This window comes from Anabas testudineus, chromosome 10 (genome assembly GCF_900324465.2).
Source record: "Anabas testudineus chromosome 10, fAnaTes1.2, whole genome shotgun sequence".
NCBI classification, from domain to species: Eukaryota; Metazoa; Chordata; class Actinopteri; order Anabantiformes; family Anabantidae; genus Anabas; species Anabas testudineus.
Genome location: NC_046619.1, coordinates 20,363,531 through 20,380,733, shown reverse-complemented (window position 1 = coordinate 20,380,733; position 17,203 = coordinate 20,363,531). Strand labels below are relative to the sequence as shown.

At 38.9% G+C, this 17,203-nt stretch overlaps 1 protein-coding gene across 1 annotated transcript; it reads left to right on the top strand.

The window, feature by feature from the left end:
• The first annotated feature begins 659 nt into the window (after positions 1–659).
• On the top strand, positions 660–16,879 carry npm1b (nucleophosmin 1b). The gene is made up of 11 exons (XM_026357911.2): positions 660–756; positions 1,064–1,146; positions 2,731–2,850; positions 2,977–3,070; positions 3,260–3,351; positions 4,063–4,130; positions 4,243–4,312; positions 7,639–7,737; positions 12,108–12,203; positions 12,294–12,368; positions 13,668–16,879. The coding sequence occupies exons 1-11, from the start codon at positions 660–662 to the stop codon at positions 13,719–13,721; spliced, it is 948 nt and encodes a 315-aa protein (XP_026213696.1). The 3' UTR covers positions 13,722–16,879.
• The last annotated feature ends 324 nt before the right edge of the window (positions 16,880–17,203 follow it).

Here is a 17,203-nt window from a genome sequence, read left to right as displayed (position 1 = left end):
TTGTTGAGGATGTGTTTTATGTGCAACGTTTGTGCACATTATTACTTATTATTATTGTGTGTATAAAATTTGCTTAACATATGCCTAATGTGTAATTTCAGGAAACCTTAACAGTTGGTCAGGGAACTAATCAGCAGCTGCAGGTCTGCATGTTTTACTGTCGATCACATAATACATTTTAATAAAATAAATACTTAAAATAAATAAAACATCCTCCTGCAAGTTTTATTAAAAATTTAAAAACTTAGCTAACTTGCAACTTTTATGATTATAAAAATACACTAAAAATATATAAATAAATATAGTTTAATAATTGAGCACAGTCACTTTCAGAATAATATATATTATAGGATTATATTCATACAGGCTTTGTATTTGTACCATGACTATAGTCTAGATTACAATTTCTGAAATAATTGATAATATTTAGTTTTTAATACAGAAATAAATCCGTAATATTTTATTTCTAAAGCATTTATTGTTTTATTTGTTCATATTTCTGTTCGAACTGAACCAATGACCTCAGACTGCACAGTGATGGCGTCATCTAGTGTTCAACCAGTAGTATTTCAGTATTGTTTGTCCCGCCTACTCTGCTATTCTATTGGCCCTACTGTCTTTAACAGTGGGTCACTTTTTGCTACGCTATTGGCTCGCTGATGTGTCAGTCAATCCAGTTTACGGAAGTGAAGCCACCCACTTCAAAGATGGAGGACGATATTTCAGATTTGAGCAGACCACAAATGTATTTGTTTGGTGAGCTCGTTTATACTGACAATCCTTCAATTATCTGGTCGCACAATCAGCTTTATTGTCTTGTTGTCATGCACAAGTCGTCATTTGACATTTTAGCACGATGAAGCTAGCTCTGTAGCTGGATAACGTACCCACCAGCACTCGGCGCCAATTCAGCTCTTTTGTTAGCTAGTCGAGCAAAACAAGCGCAAGCAAAGCAAAGAGCGGTTCCCTGTTCCGCAAACAGTTGAGTGCATGTGTATATGTTGTTATAAGATAAGTGCAAGAAGGTGTTTAGTTACACGGTGCACGTATCGTTTTTCCTTAGGTTGCACCCTCAGGTCGGACAGACGGGACTTTAAAGTTGACGTAGACGATGATGATACGGAGCAACAGCTGTCACTCAAAACAGTAAGGAAGTCGCTTTGTGCTGCTCGTAGAGCACCTGTCCCAGGTGAAGCACCTGGAACTGGAACCAGGTGAAGCACCTGGAACTGGAACCAGGTGAAGCACCTGGGACTGGAACCAGGTGAAGCACCTGGGACTGGAACCAGGTGAAGCACCTGGGACTGGAACCAGGTGAAGCACCTGGGACTGGAACCAGGTGAAGCACCTGGGACTGGAACCAGGTGAAGCACCTGGGACTGGAACCAGGTGAAGCACCTGGGACTGGAACCAGGTGAAGCATCTGGGACTGGAACCAGGTGAAGCACCTGGGACTGGAACCAGGTGAAGCACCTGGAACTGGAACCAGGTGAAGCATCTGGAACTGGAACCAGGTGAGGCACCTGGGACTGGAACCAGGTGAAGCATCTGGAACTGGAACCAGGTGAGGCACCTGGGACTGGAACCAGGTGAGGCACCTGGGACTGGAACCAGGTGAAGAACCTGGGACTGGAACCAGGTGAAGCACCTGAAGCATCTGGAACTGGAACCAGGTGAAGCACCTGGGACTGGAACCAGGTGAAGCACCTGGGACTGGAACCAGGTTCAGGAGGAAACCTCGAGGGTTGTGGTTTGGAGGCAGCTTTGGTGAAGTTATGTCCAAAACGTGGAAAACTCCTTCATACGTATGATTGTATCCTCGTGTGTTATGTTGCTTTAATATTTATATTTATATAAAGTCAAGACCGAAATGATTCATCCGCAAATTCTGACTTAAAGTTACTTTTATTCAACCAGAAAGTTTTGTTTGACCTGAAACGACACAGGCTTCTCCCAAAAGATAATAAGACGATTTACAAGAGGAAAGAATGATTACTCATCTTTTATTTACATTTGACCAAAAAGTGGCACGTCCAAAATTATTCATACTCTTCTCAGTAATCAATAGAAAAGCACTTATTTATTTTTGTCCATTCATCTTTGGCGATGAGCTCCAACCCTTTCAGGTTGGAGGGTCTCCTTGCCATCACCTTGATCTTTAGCTCCTTCCACGGATTCTCAATCGGATTTAAATTGTCGTCGTGCTGAAATGTTGACTGGTGTCCAAGGCCAAGTTTCTCTGCAGACTGCCTGATATTGTTGTTGAGAATTTTATAATAATAATAAAAACAACTCTGTATAATAATATATTTTAAAAGTCTGGAATAGCTTTATCTAAAAATAATGAGTATTTATGTATATTTTCCAAACATGCTGTGATAATGTGTCGTATCTTTATTGGTGGTTCCCATGATTTCACATAGTGACTTCCTTTGAGCTCTTTCTTTATCATGTGGTGGGAAAAAAGGGAAATACTATTAATTATATTAGTTTTTTAACATAGTTGTTGATTACTGTGTAGTCTACAAGATGCCAAAATAACTGTTCATATTTTTTAAACCGATGTCTTAAATAGTTTTACTAATACAACAGACATTCAGTTTTTTTTTATGTGAATCTGGGAAAATTAAGAAACACGAGATTGCTCAGTTTAAATCTGCGTTTGTCATTTGTGGTTATGGTCAGAGCAGCACTAGCCTGATGCTATTCACATTAACGTGGTGTTAACAGGTGTGTCTAGGAGCTGAGGCTGAGGATAAATTCCATATGGTGGAAATAGAGGGCCTGACGTACGATGGAAAAACAACCAAAGTGCCACTGGTTGTCCTGAAGCCGTCCACTCTGCCCTCTGTGAGTCATCGCCAACACTGACAGCAGTTTAATCAATCATGACATAAATGTGAATGCTGCATTTTATTCATTATTTAATCATTAAAATCCTTCTACTGTTTGTTTAATTGTTGCTGTATTGTCCAGATGAGTTTAGGTGGATTTGAGATCACTCCTCCAGTTACCTTCCGTCTCCAGTCTGGCTCTGGACCAGTTCACATCAGTGGGCAGCACTTTGTTAGTGAGTATTAATGCAACAGCTGTTACTGCTGCAGTTGCTCTTCCCTTCTGCTAGAATTACAAATGTGCGCTCACTAAATATGACTCAGGTTGACGGTTAATTAAAATGCAGCACTGAACAACTCTTCACAGTGAGTTAAAAGTAGGAAGCCTTAAAAAAATAAACCATTAACCATTGTTTGCTGTGTAGGTGTGAAGGATTCAGAGGATGAAGAAGAGGAGAACAACACATCGCCTGTAAAACGACCTGCAAGCTTGATGTTGGGAAAGAAGCCTCCATTGGTAGCTCCCTCAGTTTGTTCTTTAAATTCATGTCACAACAGAGCTGCACACAGAACAGACAGCTCTGCAGGAATGAACTAGTTTACAGCTGCACATCTTCACACTTGTTGGATAATCTCTAATTTCTATGAACGCTCTAAAGCAGAAACTGAATAACTACATTTACTTATTTATCAGACGCTTTTATCCAAAGCGACTTACAAGTCGGGTACAAAGAAAGCAAATATCTAAGCCAAGCAAACAAACTTTACAGTAAAGTGCTCTAGAAAGAGCTGTTTCAGTTTCGTCGGGTAGTGCAGCATTATATATATATTTTTTGGAAGTTTTAAAGATGTTTTTTAAAAACAAAGTACAGAGAAAGATTTGGAAGAGTTCGGTTTTCAGCAAGTTTTTGAAAATTAAGTGTGAGAGATGACCAGAGCCTGCACAGTGAGTTGTGTTGTAACTGGATGATAACCATTCAGCCTAATCGGCTGCATATCTGAAAGCTTAGGACTGTTTTTTATAAAAGATCTTGTTGTTAAATATTCTTTTGAGTTCAGCGTATTTGTTTCCTTGTAGTTTTTAAATTATTGTATTTTATCTGATGTGAAAAGAGAAAAAAAACAACATATTGACTAATGAAATGGAAATAAATCAAAAGCTGTTTGGTCAAAATACTGACCATTCAAACTGACAGTAGTTAGAAGTTCATGATTCTTTTTCTTGTAGAAAAAACTAAAGATGGACTCTGATGATGATGATGACGATGAAGAGGACAGTGATGAAGATGAAGACGAGTATGTATTTTTTTTTCTCCAGTCACTTGCCACATGTGGAAAAACACAACTTGTGTCAAACTGCTTATGACCGTACTCAACAACAGTTTAACTTCTAACTATTACTTTACAGTGACGATGAAGATGACGACAGTGAAAATGATGTGAAGCCTCAGAAGATGGTTGGAAAAGAGCTCAAAAAAGTAAGACAGATAAATGGTATTACAACTTAAAGTTGGATTCTTCTTTTCTCTAGCAGAAAATAGGACACTTTAGAAATGTCTAAATCAAAGACGGGGTTCAGTAAACACAGCGTTATGAGGTTAGTTTGCATTTTGGCGTTCATCATCACACTCTGTTAAGCACCTGACCTATTAAATTGGAAATAACTAAGTACACATGAAGTTAGAGCTTCTGTGGCAATTTATCGACTATTTAGTTTATTAACTTTTATTAATTTAAACTTGGTCTGAAAATCTTGGAAAAACATTGTTGTTGAAACTCATTTTTTCCAAGCTAAACATCCTTGTAGGTCATAGAACTTCACTTTTACAGTAGATAGGATTTCTTGGGAGTGCTTCCAGTCCACTCTTCACCACCAGGGGTCAGGGTAGCCATGAACTTACCTTCAGATGTTTTGTGTGTATAAGGTATTTCTAAGTGTTGCTGCAGTCTGCCTGCTCCACTTTAGTTTCTACCACATAATTATCACTCCCACAGACTGTATCCTATAGTAGCATTTCATTTCACAGGCCCTTCCCATTCCTGCACTCACTGACCGTCCACTTTTTTTGTATGAGACAAAACAGGGAACTTTTTCATCCTGTTCGCTCATGTACCCACCTGTTTTCCATGAGTAAAACACAGGGTCTGTGTGGCGTAATGATCGGATTTCTCCTCTATAATCTGCTTGAATTCTCACCATGTCACCAACAAGACAGAGCTATGTTATCCTGCACACATACGCACACACGGTGGGAGAGACACATATATACACTACAGACATGTATATGTAAAGTATAGAAGTGTTTTTTCTGCAGTGCATCTACAGTAAACATGCAGAGGATCATACAGTTTCATACATGTGCACACAAACGCACACTCACAGCAGTTATGGGAAACATCACTGCATATCTTTGTCCCTCTGTCATCCTATTGTTATTATGATTGCTCCTTTTTATCGTCTCTCATGCCATTTCAGCTTTGCACCTGGCCTTCGCCTTTGAACACTTGTTTTGCGTGTTACCACAATCGCTTGCAAGTGTGTCTGTGCATGTGTATATCTGCCTCATTTTTACGTCTGTGTCTGTTTGTGATTTCTTTTTTCTTTTTTTTTTTTTTAACCACGCTATCCAAGTGCAAACTGTGCCAGGCAAAAGATCAAAGCGTGGCAGATGCACATACCTGCGACATGAGTGCCGATCTTTGCCTCAGGGTCAGATGACAGCTGAGTGTTTCTGTCACCTGTTGATTTATTCTGTTGTCTTCTCTTTTAATTCCTCTGCCTCCAACACCCCACCACCCATCCCTCCCCTCCATGACCTTAATCCTTTTCTTCACCCTTCTTATCTTTAGCTCCACTGCTCTCATGTCTCAATCTTTTGTAATGAAGGCCCAAAGATAATAAAAATGTAGGCTGGAAACAGTTATTGATTTACTGATAACTCAACAATTTTTGTGTGAATTGGCTTAGTATCAAACCTCAGTGTTGTTTTGAGTGGTGATGGTGCATAGTATTGATTCCCTTGGTCTGATTCTTGATCTAACTCACTTCCTAAAGGAGAATCTACGGTAAATCGGAAGAAATTGCTCATAGAAAATATTTTCTTCATTCATTTTTGCTATTGGCACTGAATCTCATTATTAACATACAAACACTGGCAAATAATTGTTACTGTTCACTTTTTGCACAACTTGATTGTGCTGTAGATTTAAATTTAAATAGCCATTTTGCCACTTGCTTTAAGCTCCATAACCTATGATTACAAAGTGAACATGTTTTTATAAATTCTTTCGAATGTATTAAAAATTAAAAACTGAACTCTCCCTGTAGAATTCATTGCAGTTAGGTGCAACCGGTTTGCTTTAATTATCCTTGAGATGTCTCTATTAGCTGTTTAGATTCCATTTGTGGCAATTAGATGTAGTTAAAAAAGGCACACACCCCCTGTGTATATAAGATCAAGCAATTCCCACTGCATGTCATGACAACATCCCAGGAACCTTTGTGACTGTAGTGAGGCAAGATGAAGACAAAAATCTAAAACGATTATTGAAGCCCTATTCCTATAAGCACAGTGGCAGTTTGGAAGCACCAGGAGTCTTAAATAATAAGCTCTTACACCAAACTGAGCAACCAGGGAAGAGGAGAACCTTGGACTGGGAGATGAACCTGATGTGAACAGTCACTCTGTAACAGTAGACGGTATACTAAAGTAGTAGTATACAGTAACTGACTCTACTCTGATTTTAAAATGATTAAGGTAATTGGTGAAACAGTAATATAATAAACACACAAGTGACGCAGCTCTGCTATGGATTATTATCTTATCATATGATTCTCAACCTAAATATTGGACAATACATATAAGTTCCCCTAATATCATAACATGCTACTTATAGAACCATAGTAATAATTCTACATTGAAACCCCATCGTAACAACCTTCCAACATCTTGTATTACCAGGCATTGCTTTAGGAAATTACATGTGTAATTGCCTCTTGTAGCAATTATGTCAACACAGGCAATTACACTTCTTTCCCATTCCAACGTGAATACTAGTGATTGCAAAGAAGGGGTTAGCGCTCAGGAAATGCAGGTACTTGGCTTACCTATTACATGGTAATTACACAGGTGACTGAGAGCAATGGAAACCTGACGGGAAGGCTTCCAGTGTGGAGAAGAACAATGACAGGTTACTGGGGTACTAAGTATCTGATCATTGAGAAATTAACATTCATGTCTAGAGTTTCCTCTGTAATTTTAAACAACACTGGTTGTTGGAGTTTCAGCTTTTGTTGCAGTTGTGTTTTTACTGCAGCATGCAGGCCAACATTTTGATGAGATACTTATTCAGTAATTCACCTCTAACATTAACATTGCCCCTCCTACTTTAGCTTTAAAATGCTGTTATTATTGTTTTTGTATGTTTTTTGTCTTCTTAGGTCTAAAATGCTTTTTTTATAAATATCCCACACTTGCAGCATTGCTATTATTTTTTCTTATGACCTGAAATAATGAACAACTCATGGCAAAAGACTGAAGAAAGTCAAACACAACTGCAAGCACTTCTACAAATGTGGTTTATATTCTGTTAAAAGCCAAATATAATTTGTCAGCTATAAAAAGGCCCGGCAATTAGCACTTTGATATGGGAGTTTTCAAAACAACATGACCTAAGTATGAGAGCTGCAGAGGGAAGTTATTTTAGTATCCAGCATTAAAAAAGTCTTTCTTTAACTAAAAGGAACCACAGTCGGGCTCCTGCTTGTTTTTCATCTTTCTTTTTTAACACTCCTTTTTCTTAGAACCCAGAGTCTTTATTTAAGAAGCCCAACAAGACCCCAGTGAAACAAAATGGTCCTGCAGGAAAACCATCAGGATCAGCAGTCAAACCACAGATTAAGGTATGAAAAAGCTTTATCAAATGTTGTGTTCGGGATATAATTAATGTGGCTAAATTAGTTTCACTTGTTCGACAGCCATTACTTTTGCTTGATGACTGATGTGTTCTGACCTGTGTAGTTCAGTTTAAATCCTGAAACAATGCACGTTATCTGTTTGAATCCTTATGTCACTAGGGACACTAAAGTCAAAGACAGCAGAGCTGCCTGCTCCCCTTCAAAGACCAGGCACTAATGAATATAGGAGTTTTAAAGAGAAGACAAAGAAATATGTAGTTGTCTTATTGCATCATTGAGAAGTAACTTTGACAGATGTTATAAAAATATATTTTATCACAGTATTTTGAGAAAATACAGATCAATTCTGCAAATAATGAAATAAACGAAGGGCTGCGTTGGTGCAGTTATGTTGTTTCATGTACTGGGGTAAAAAGAGAAACCAAGTCTCTAAAGTCTAGTTATAGGAGTAGACTGACCTTTTTGAGGTTTATTAGATTTGATTATTTACATACGGAAATTTGTGAAATGATTTCTAGGTAAAATAAAAAAACAACAACATTAAAACAACTTGATCTTTTTATAGAAAACGATCTGCTCAAACCTGAGCCTGAGGAGAAAAACAGTTCCCATGACTAAGCACAGTTTTTGCATTTATTATCAATCAAACAACAAACATGCTAAAATAAAGGGGGGAAAAATAAACACTGAGTCTTCACCATTCCACTGCCAAGGAATGTGATAAATGCACATTGCAATTAGCTGAACCTGATAATTTCTTTAATGGAATGTCTTGGACAACCGCCTCTGAAAACTCAAAGCTTGAACTCTGCCTCTCTTTAAGCAAACACACCTGACCTCTAAACGGGTTTCCTGGGGCACGGTTTAAACCTGCGACCCCTTGGCCTGACCCTGCTGTCTTGAGTTGCAGCCACCTTTGATGCCCCCCTACCCCAACCCCCGTGTTGCACTCAAACATATCAGAGACTAAAAATCGACGAGCTTCTCTGAAACAACAGTTTACAAATTTCCACCCTGTTACTTTGATAAAAAGCGACTTGGAGACAGCTCAGTTTAAATAAGGTGTTGTCATGTGAATGCTGCCTGCTTGTATGTATTAAACAATAAAAGCACACCATCTCGCACTCACTCACACATCCAGACCACAAGAGAAAATGGTCATTAGTCGTCTGTCATCTTGAAAGAAAGCTGAGATTTTTAGCATGTTAAACACTAAGCCACTGGATTGTCGAAATCCTCAGGCGAAAAAGGATTCCCCCCAGGGCTGGTGTTCTTGCTGTGTGGGAGAGCGTGGCTAATTCTGTTGTGGCTGTTGTCCAGACATAACATAGTGGCTCTTGAAATGCTCTGGAGGATTAGATGATGGGCAGGTGACCCACTGAAACCATCCCACCAGTTCAACTCTCTGGCCTGTGGAGCTTTGACTGCCCCTGTCCCTTCTACACAACAACTGTTCCCTTTCTACAACCTCTTCACACCCCTCACTTCCTGGACACACCTTCTCCCAATTGCTCTCATTACCAGTGTTTGATGTCTGGTGCAGCTTGCGCTTCCAGATACCCCTGAGGAGTGAGGAAGCGGGCGTGGATGTCTGTTTTTTTCTTTCCTAAGTGCAGGTGACTGGCCATTAGATTGGCTTGTCAGATCTGTTGCCAGTACCGCAGTTCTCACCTCTAGCAGCCCAGCATGTCGTTGCACTTTCTTGCATAATAGACTTGACATGCGAACCAGATAGCTTGAATTGTGCTGATCTTAAGTAACTTTATCTTGCAGCTGGTGTCTTTTGATTGATGGGTTTGGAGAGGTGATGCCATCAAGAACACGTCACACTCATAAAGTTGTTAAGCACCTCACTCGGACTTATCCCCAGTGGGTGTGAGTCATTGTTTTAGCGACTGATTGACATGTGTTACAGCAGGTGTCTGTCTTATTAGTGCTTCTTTATTGTTCCCATGAGTGTAAGAATGTTTGCTTCTAAATTTGACCTGAAAATGTACGAAAGACCTCTCTCCTTATATAAACATATGCTGGTGCTTGAAAGTTTGTGAACCGTTATGTTTTTTTTTTTGTAATCTGATGTTGTTCATCATGTCTGCACATTGGCTTCGAGTGTTTAGAGTTGCTGTGTTGCTGCATGATCTGCATGATGTTGTGCAGAGCTAATACAGAGCTACAGGAAGCTACTAAATGTGGTTCAACCAGTTATTAAAACACTGTTCATTTTTTCACAAAGTTCACGAAGAGACTATTTTATCAGTGTAGAGGTTTTATGTTTGTGGATATTTGTGATTTTGATCAGATAAACATGCAGAAAACCAAGCATTTAACAACAGTGCTGTTACTTCTTGTGACTATATGCAAGAAGGTCATAAGATTTGAGTCCCAATTCCCAGTGATCTGACGTTTTCCCCAGACAGGGGCCTCTAAAGCTATCATTCCAACAAAATGACAGTTACCATCCCTGGACAGACCCGATGAGCAAAGGTGTCACAACCATGTGTTTGCTCTGAATTGAAGACGAGAGATTGCATCAAACGATAGTGTGCTTGTGATTAAGTTCCCTGTCTCGTGGCATCTGTAATCAGTGTCTGGCCCAGATGAAAAAGCTTGCTGGCTTTGTGTGTTTATCAGCTGTTTCAGGTCCACAGCTGTCCTTTGGAAGTAGAGAGCTGCCCGTAAATAATAAATACGTAGTGCATTTGCTTGGCTGGAAGCCAGCAGTATATGTGCTCTCTTTTTTTGCGGTTTGGCATGTGCGCTTCGCTTTATACCTTTTGATCTGTGCCATAAAATGCTGCTCTTCAAGGGACAGGGACAGATTATTACGTGTTTTAAGTAGAGAAAGAATCCCACCTGCTTTTAACCACTTTTTCAGTCTGTTGTTCAAAGCTGCCAAAGGTGCATAAAGTAAAACATGACATGTGCTGGTTGCTTACAATTAGATATAGATATGGAGATCTAGTTCTGAATTTGAACCTGTTCTAAATGTATAAGAAGTGAGGAACTGTTAAGAAACCTACTATGGATTGCACTTGTCTGTCCCTGAATAACATATTCAGACCTGTTGTACCTCTTTCTGTCCTCTTGGTTGCCTAGAATCGATACCATCTGCAGTGGTCTGAGGCTTTCTGTTCATGTCTACAGACAGACTAGAGCTGCTGTTCAGAACCACACAGTGAACGTAGTCAGCATTCAGCTTGTTCACGTTATGTTGGAGCACATTAGTTTTGTTTCTTGCATGTGTTGGATATTTTACCCCTCAGCAGGAGAGTTCAAAAGCATGGCTTTAATAAAATTAGGATTTTAAACAGTACTGCTAATTGTGGGAAATGTTACCATAGTCTACCGTGGAACGGCTACAGTCATCACTGCCCAGTAAGCTGCTGAACCACAGTGCAGATGAGTGCAGTGTTTTAGGTTCCAACCAAACAAAAAGTGTTCCTGCAGTTCTTCCATGTTTCTAACCTGCTTGGGAAAAAGTTGCTCTATATGTTGCTTCTCTGTTCTTTCAAACGTGTCTCTAGCTATCAATGGAACCCTGCAATTTCACTGGATTCCACACCGGCTTTGCGTGTGAGGACACGTCTGTGGCTTGTGTAACATACAGTCACTGCGTTGCTTTATGTGTTGTTGTTGTCACATTCAAACACATCCCAATTGAGGACGTTTGAGGCCTAAGTCTGAACACACCTGTGGGCCTGCTGGTTCAGTGGTCTGTACTAGCAGCTCACTTTGCTGGTCAAAATAACATTTCTCAGTTCCTTTCAACTGCACAGTTTTATTCTTAACAGTTCATAAATATTAAACAGAAAAATAACCTTCTCTTCTTGTGGAAGTAAATTTGATGTTGGTGTAACTTTCATTGAAAAACAATAACATTCAGCCTTTCTTTCCTTTAGTTGAGTTGTTAGGATTTCCATTACTGGAAAAACACATTTGACAATGTCTGTTGCTTATTGCCAAGTTGGGCTTACCCGTCTTCTGCTTGCAAACAATAAAAACATAATTTGTACCTCATGTATTTGTACAAAAGATGGTGTCATAAGGCTAGAATTTGTTGTCCTTACTAATGCTTTTATCTCCTTTAATGCCAAGGCTGTAAAAGCAGACCCAGACTAAATGCGTCACGACAGGGCTGCATCCCAGACTGGCCAGTTGGTCAGCAAAGGAATTAATCACTAATAAGTTAGTTAGCTATTTTATACTGTGTTCAAATCAGAACAAGGGAAAATAAGCGCTAATAGAGATTAACGGTAGTAAAAGAAGATATATTGTGGCATAATATGAAGCTGTTTCTCTCTATTTGACATATAGAATCAATCAGTGTTACTTATCTAGTTGATGTATTTTTTAAGACGCCTGCACCAGGAAAAGACAAACCCCAGGCTGGCCCATCTAAATCTCCCTCTCTGACTGAGATTAAGAGCAAGTTGTCAACAGCAGTCAAGGAGGTAAGGCTGTCATCCTCTTTTGCAAATGACTGCTCTTAATTGAATGTCTGACACACGGTTAAGCTGATGATTTAATGGCCTTTTCACCAGGGAAAACCACTTCCTAAGACGGAGCAGAAATTCGAGAATTTTGTGAGGAGCTCGTTCAAAATCTCAGACAAAAAAGTAAGTAATCACAATATGATATGATGCATTATGTATATATGTATTGATTGCACATAACTTTGAGACCCGTGACTACCAGGCTCTCCAGACGGGTCTGTGTTTATTTTACATGTTAGTTTTTTTACATTTTTAGCTCTTACGTCATGTGCAATTTATATCAGTTTGCTGTTTTTACGCTTTTACAATCTGTGCATTTACTCTCTCTTAGCCACAGAGATGATTACTGCCAGGTTTTTAGAAATACTCCAGTTACTGTGTCTTAGTAGCTACAGGCTGTTACACCAACCTTCTTTTTAGCTTTAAGAGCTATTTTCCATAATAGATATGCAGCAAAACATCATTGTTCCCGACACTTTTCTCATACCTTACACTGTCCACTATGTCTTAGATGCATCAATGCCTCCAATGAGAACAGTGTGTTCTTTTTGAATTATATTCATTTTGTGTCAGTGGGCTCTTTTCGAGATGAGATGGGAGTACACCTGCCAAGGCAAACTCTTTCTCTGTGATTTACTGAAGTGAGTGTCTTTTGTAGCCTTAATGAAGGGACTGGTGGTATGTGAATGGTACCAGTCTCTTTCACATTCAAGGCCTTTGACCAGCTCCAAAAGAGGGTTTTTTTTTCCCTAAATGCAGGACTTAAATCTTTTCTAATGCTGCTTCTCAATTCAGAAGATAAACAACAGTTCCTGCACATTGTTTTGCAGAGCATGAATTAATCACCCAAAAACCTTTAGGATATCACCACAGACTAAATGATTCTAGGCACTATGTCAGATCCTAATTCTGTGTTTTCTGTATCAAAGCATCTGCATGAAGTCGGTCACTTGAAAGAGCCCTTCAGACATTTGTGTCTGATTGCATTAGAATGTTATAATGTTAACTGTACAAGTTATGAGAGCAGGTGAAAGCTCTTTAGAGCGGAGCGAGGCCTGGGTGGACAAGGAAAATAGTGGGGTTGGAGTTGGGTTGGGGGGGGGGCTTGTTGATCCCAGTGTGTCGAAACATCTGTGGAAGTGCTTTGGTTTCATCAGCCAAGGCTGAGATCTGTCAGACCTGGAGCACCTAGTCATATACTCTGGTATGTACTGTTGCACCCACCCAACCCCTCGTCGTTCCCCAGCAGCTCCATCTAAACGCAGTGTTCCCACAGGCAAGACGCACAAAAGCGTGTTGTAGTAGAAGTGAGTCATGTGTCTCATGCTGTATAGCACTTCATTTGGATCATTTATAATTTCTCTCCCTGTTTCTTTCTTTTTGTGTTGTTATCCCTCTCCCCCCTCTCCATACCTTCCTCAGGTGGTCAAGGACCTCTGGAGCTTTGTACAAACACTGAAGATTGAGAAGAAGTAACAAACCGTATACTTTCCGCAGATTTGTATGTTTTGCTTCTTGCAAGACATTTAAAGGCACAGTCAGCGAGATTTCCTACTCAGCCTTATTATATCAGTATTTCTAACAAAGACTTTGAGTGAACAGAAGGGCCGAGTGCTGAAAATGGTCAAGTCTTTTTTTTGGTTGCGAAGCATCTATTGCAAGTCAATATGAATTTAGGTTCAGCTGCAGATTTTCCAAGAGGAAATATCTGCCATTCTTCCATATCGTCACATTCATTCTTACCCCATAGGGGAGGAAAGTAATAACACCAGCTAGGCTATGCATGCCTGTGTTTTTTTGCTATTGGACAGAAATAGCTGCTGCAGTTTTAACACTTGCAGACAATATTGCACCTGCAGATAGGCAATAAGGCAATAAATAACATGTCAAATATTTATTTAGATATCTATCGACAGAACACAGAACCAAGTCATGTAAACTGCTAATATATTTTTCTTTATATTACCACAAGAAGCCACCCAACCTGCAACTGGTGTAAAGCTGCGACACCAGCTTCATTGTTCACATACTTTGTGTTTATTTGGAGGATTTAAAACGTATTTCCACCAGGAGCTTGGTTAGTGATGCTAATCTTGCCACCCTGGCCATGTGCTAGATGTATATCAGCAGCTAAACTGTCAGTACAGAAGCTACTTCCTTCCTTGTCGGTAGAGCATACCTTAATGATTACCTTTAAAAACGACTGGTTTAAATATGCTGCGTCAGCACCCCTTCAATTGTTTGACATTAGCTGAACCTGGTTTCGTGTCCATGTTACCGTGTCTTCACTTAAGTCAATAATGCAATAGGAGATATTGCAGAATGTGCCTTTAAATATCTCTACTGTAAATTAAGATGCACCAGAGTCTCAAATCTCTGAAGTGGAGCAGTATAGATGGAGTTTAGACAGGTGATACTGGGAGTAGGTAGATGATATTCTCTCATCAGTAAGCGACATACTTTTTTCCTCCGAGGTTTTTTGTTATTTTAAGTTCTTACAAACATTTTTAGAGAGCAGCCTGCTTATTGGGTGTATTATCTTCGTATTATTGCTTCATGCATATTGTACAGAAGTTCAGCATGCATGGAAAAATACAGTTTTTTAAATTGTGCCTCTCAAGTTAGCAACACCTGCAGCCTACTGTAACATGCAGTAAACTGGCCAACAGCACCATGAGATACAGTTTATTTTGAAGCAGATATGCAAATAAATGCAACTGCTTATGTAGAACGTGTCATTTAAATATGTTATACAATCTAGTATCTGATGTGTACATATAAACGTAGTCTGTGGGGCAAACAAAGAACGTTTCATCCCATTTACACCTGAACTGATGAGAACAAGTGTCATTCCTGATGTTTTTCTATGTTCCCAGTACAAATGTAGTTAAGGCTTTAATGGGGTCATTGAAAATTGTTGCACCTGCAAATATTTCAAACCTTCTGATGGTGTGTGAATTCATATCGAGCCCATTAACACCAGGGAGGGTCGTCATTAGAGTGATTACAGCCAAAAACTCACATAAATGAAGTACACCAAACATTCTCATGGATATTATGAGCTTTATAAAGCCAACACAGATGCTGTGAGTAGAATGGATTTCTTTAAAGTAATATACATTACATGCAACACGTTTACAACATGGTTAAGTACATCGCTAACTAGATCCAGGAGTGTATTAATGAGCTGGCACTCAAACAGTTTTCAGTGTGTTTCACTGCAGACTACAAGACCATGATTAACACAGGTTGTCTTCTCAATTTTCAGGTAACTAACAGTAAATCCATCACAGTAGCACATCACATGTCTCTAAAGGTTTCTGTAACATATATTTACAGAAACCCTTACAGAACTCTCTGATGGCCATGGACATGCTCTTGCTTTATGCTTATGCTGTGTTTATGATACTGTATAATGCTTTTTATGAGCCAACTGTTGGCAGTCAGATGCCATCTTTAACCAGTCAAATCGCTTGGTTCAACCTTTCTGCTGGCTGTAGTGTGTATTTGGAATTCCTTGGCTGTAATCTGTACTACATCAGCTCATTTAGGTGATCAGTGTTGCCCTTTTAAATTGCCCAATTCCAAATTAAAATCAAAATTCCTCATTGCTTTGCATAGGCTTAGGTTCGAGTCCTTTTGTTAATGATTTTAATGCCTCCTTTGTATCAAATCTCACAAACCTTTTTTTCTCCTGTAAATACACCTTTTGCTTTTATTTACCAGTATGGCAGCTGAACCGTTATATTTTGTGTATCATTAATCCGTCCCTTCAAATAGCTGGTTTTACTACTTTGATCTGTCATCACTGTCTTTATATGAAATATAAATGTGTGGCTTTTTGTTGATCATAAACACCCTTTTAAAATTTTTGTCCGGTTTGTATTTTTTTTATTTTTACTTTTCATGTTAACCCTGCTGTTTGTCATTCTTTGATTCTAAATAGTTATGAAGCCATTTTTGAAATATGTCAAAGTAAAAGAAAACAAAAGAAAAGATTGTGATCTTTGTTGATAACCTGATGTTTTTTGGAGAATTCATTATTTTTAAGAATTTTAATAACAAAGATCTGCTTGAAATTTGGCTTACAGAAATACTTATTGCAGCAGACGCTAAAAAATGTTCCCTACTTTTTGCAATTTACCTAATAGACTCTGGCACATAATCGACATGTCACTTCTTTTTTTTTTCCCCCGTTGTCATGCTGTTTTCTTGATTTCCAGTATTGTATCAGACTATTGTTATGGGATTTATCTATGATTTATTCTTTGTGATTCCCTTTACTTTTTCTGCATTTGAACTATTGCCTTGTGTCTGTGATCTGAAATACCTGCTGTAAAATCAGTATGTTGCAAGAGGCATCTTCAATTAGAATTTACAAAATAGAAACAAGGCTCATACATAGTTGTTGCAAATGTCAATGCAAATCAAATTATATTATGAAATCGATGATGAGCTTATTCAACACGCGTTGAAAGAAAGTGCTTTCTGTCCATTTGGTTAAACTTTATTGATTAGTTTTTGCATGATGGTGAATACTCATTAATTTATGGTTTGTTGAGATGAACATATCCACCCGGTTTGGTTTTTAACCTACCTGTTTCATTTACCTAAATAAAGTGAATCCAGGCTGACTTTTAGTCACATACTTTTTTTACATTAGTGCAAAATATACGTTTTTTTTCTGTGGTATTGTCAGAATTTGTCCTCACTCGTCACTGGGTGAAATAATATCCAGTTTAAGAGGAATAGATTGAATCATCTGCCATTTAAAAGTCTGTCATTTCATTGAAACCCTTTGGTGAGAGGACATTCACATGCTGCATATTGAAGCTATTATGAGGCAGATATTTGGGGCTAAATGCACATCAGTTGGCTGCCTAATGCTGCATCTGCAGATCTCTTCCATGCTCATTGATAATGTGAGCAGTGTCAATGAGCTTATCACCATCTTTTCT

Coding starts and splice junctions, on each gene's coding strand:
- npm1b (XM_026357911.2), top strand. CDS start 660: ATGTGTCAGTCAATCCAGTTTACGGAAGTGAAGCCACCCACTTCAAAG. Junction 757..1,063: donor ACCACAAATGTATTTGTTTG/GTGAGCTCGTTT, acceptor GTTTTTCCTTAG/GTTGCACCCTCAGGTCGGAC. Junction 2,851..2,976: donor AGCCGTCCACTCTGCCCTCT/GTGAGTCATCGC, acceptor TGTATTGTCCAG/ATGAGTTTAGGTGGATTTGA.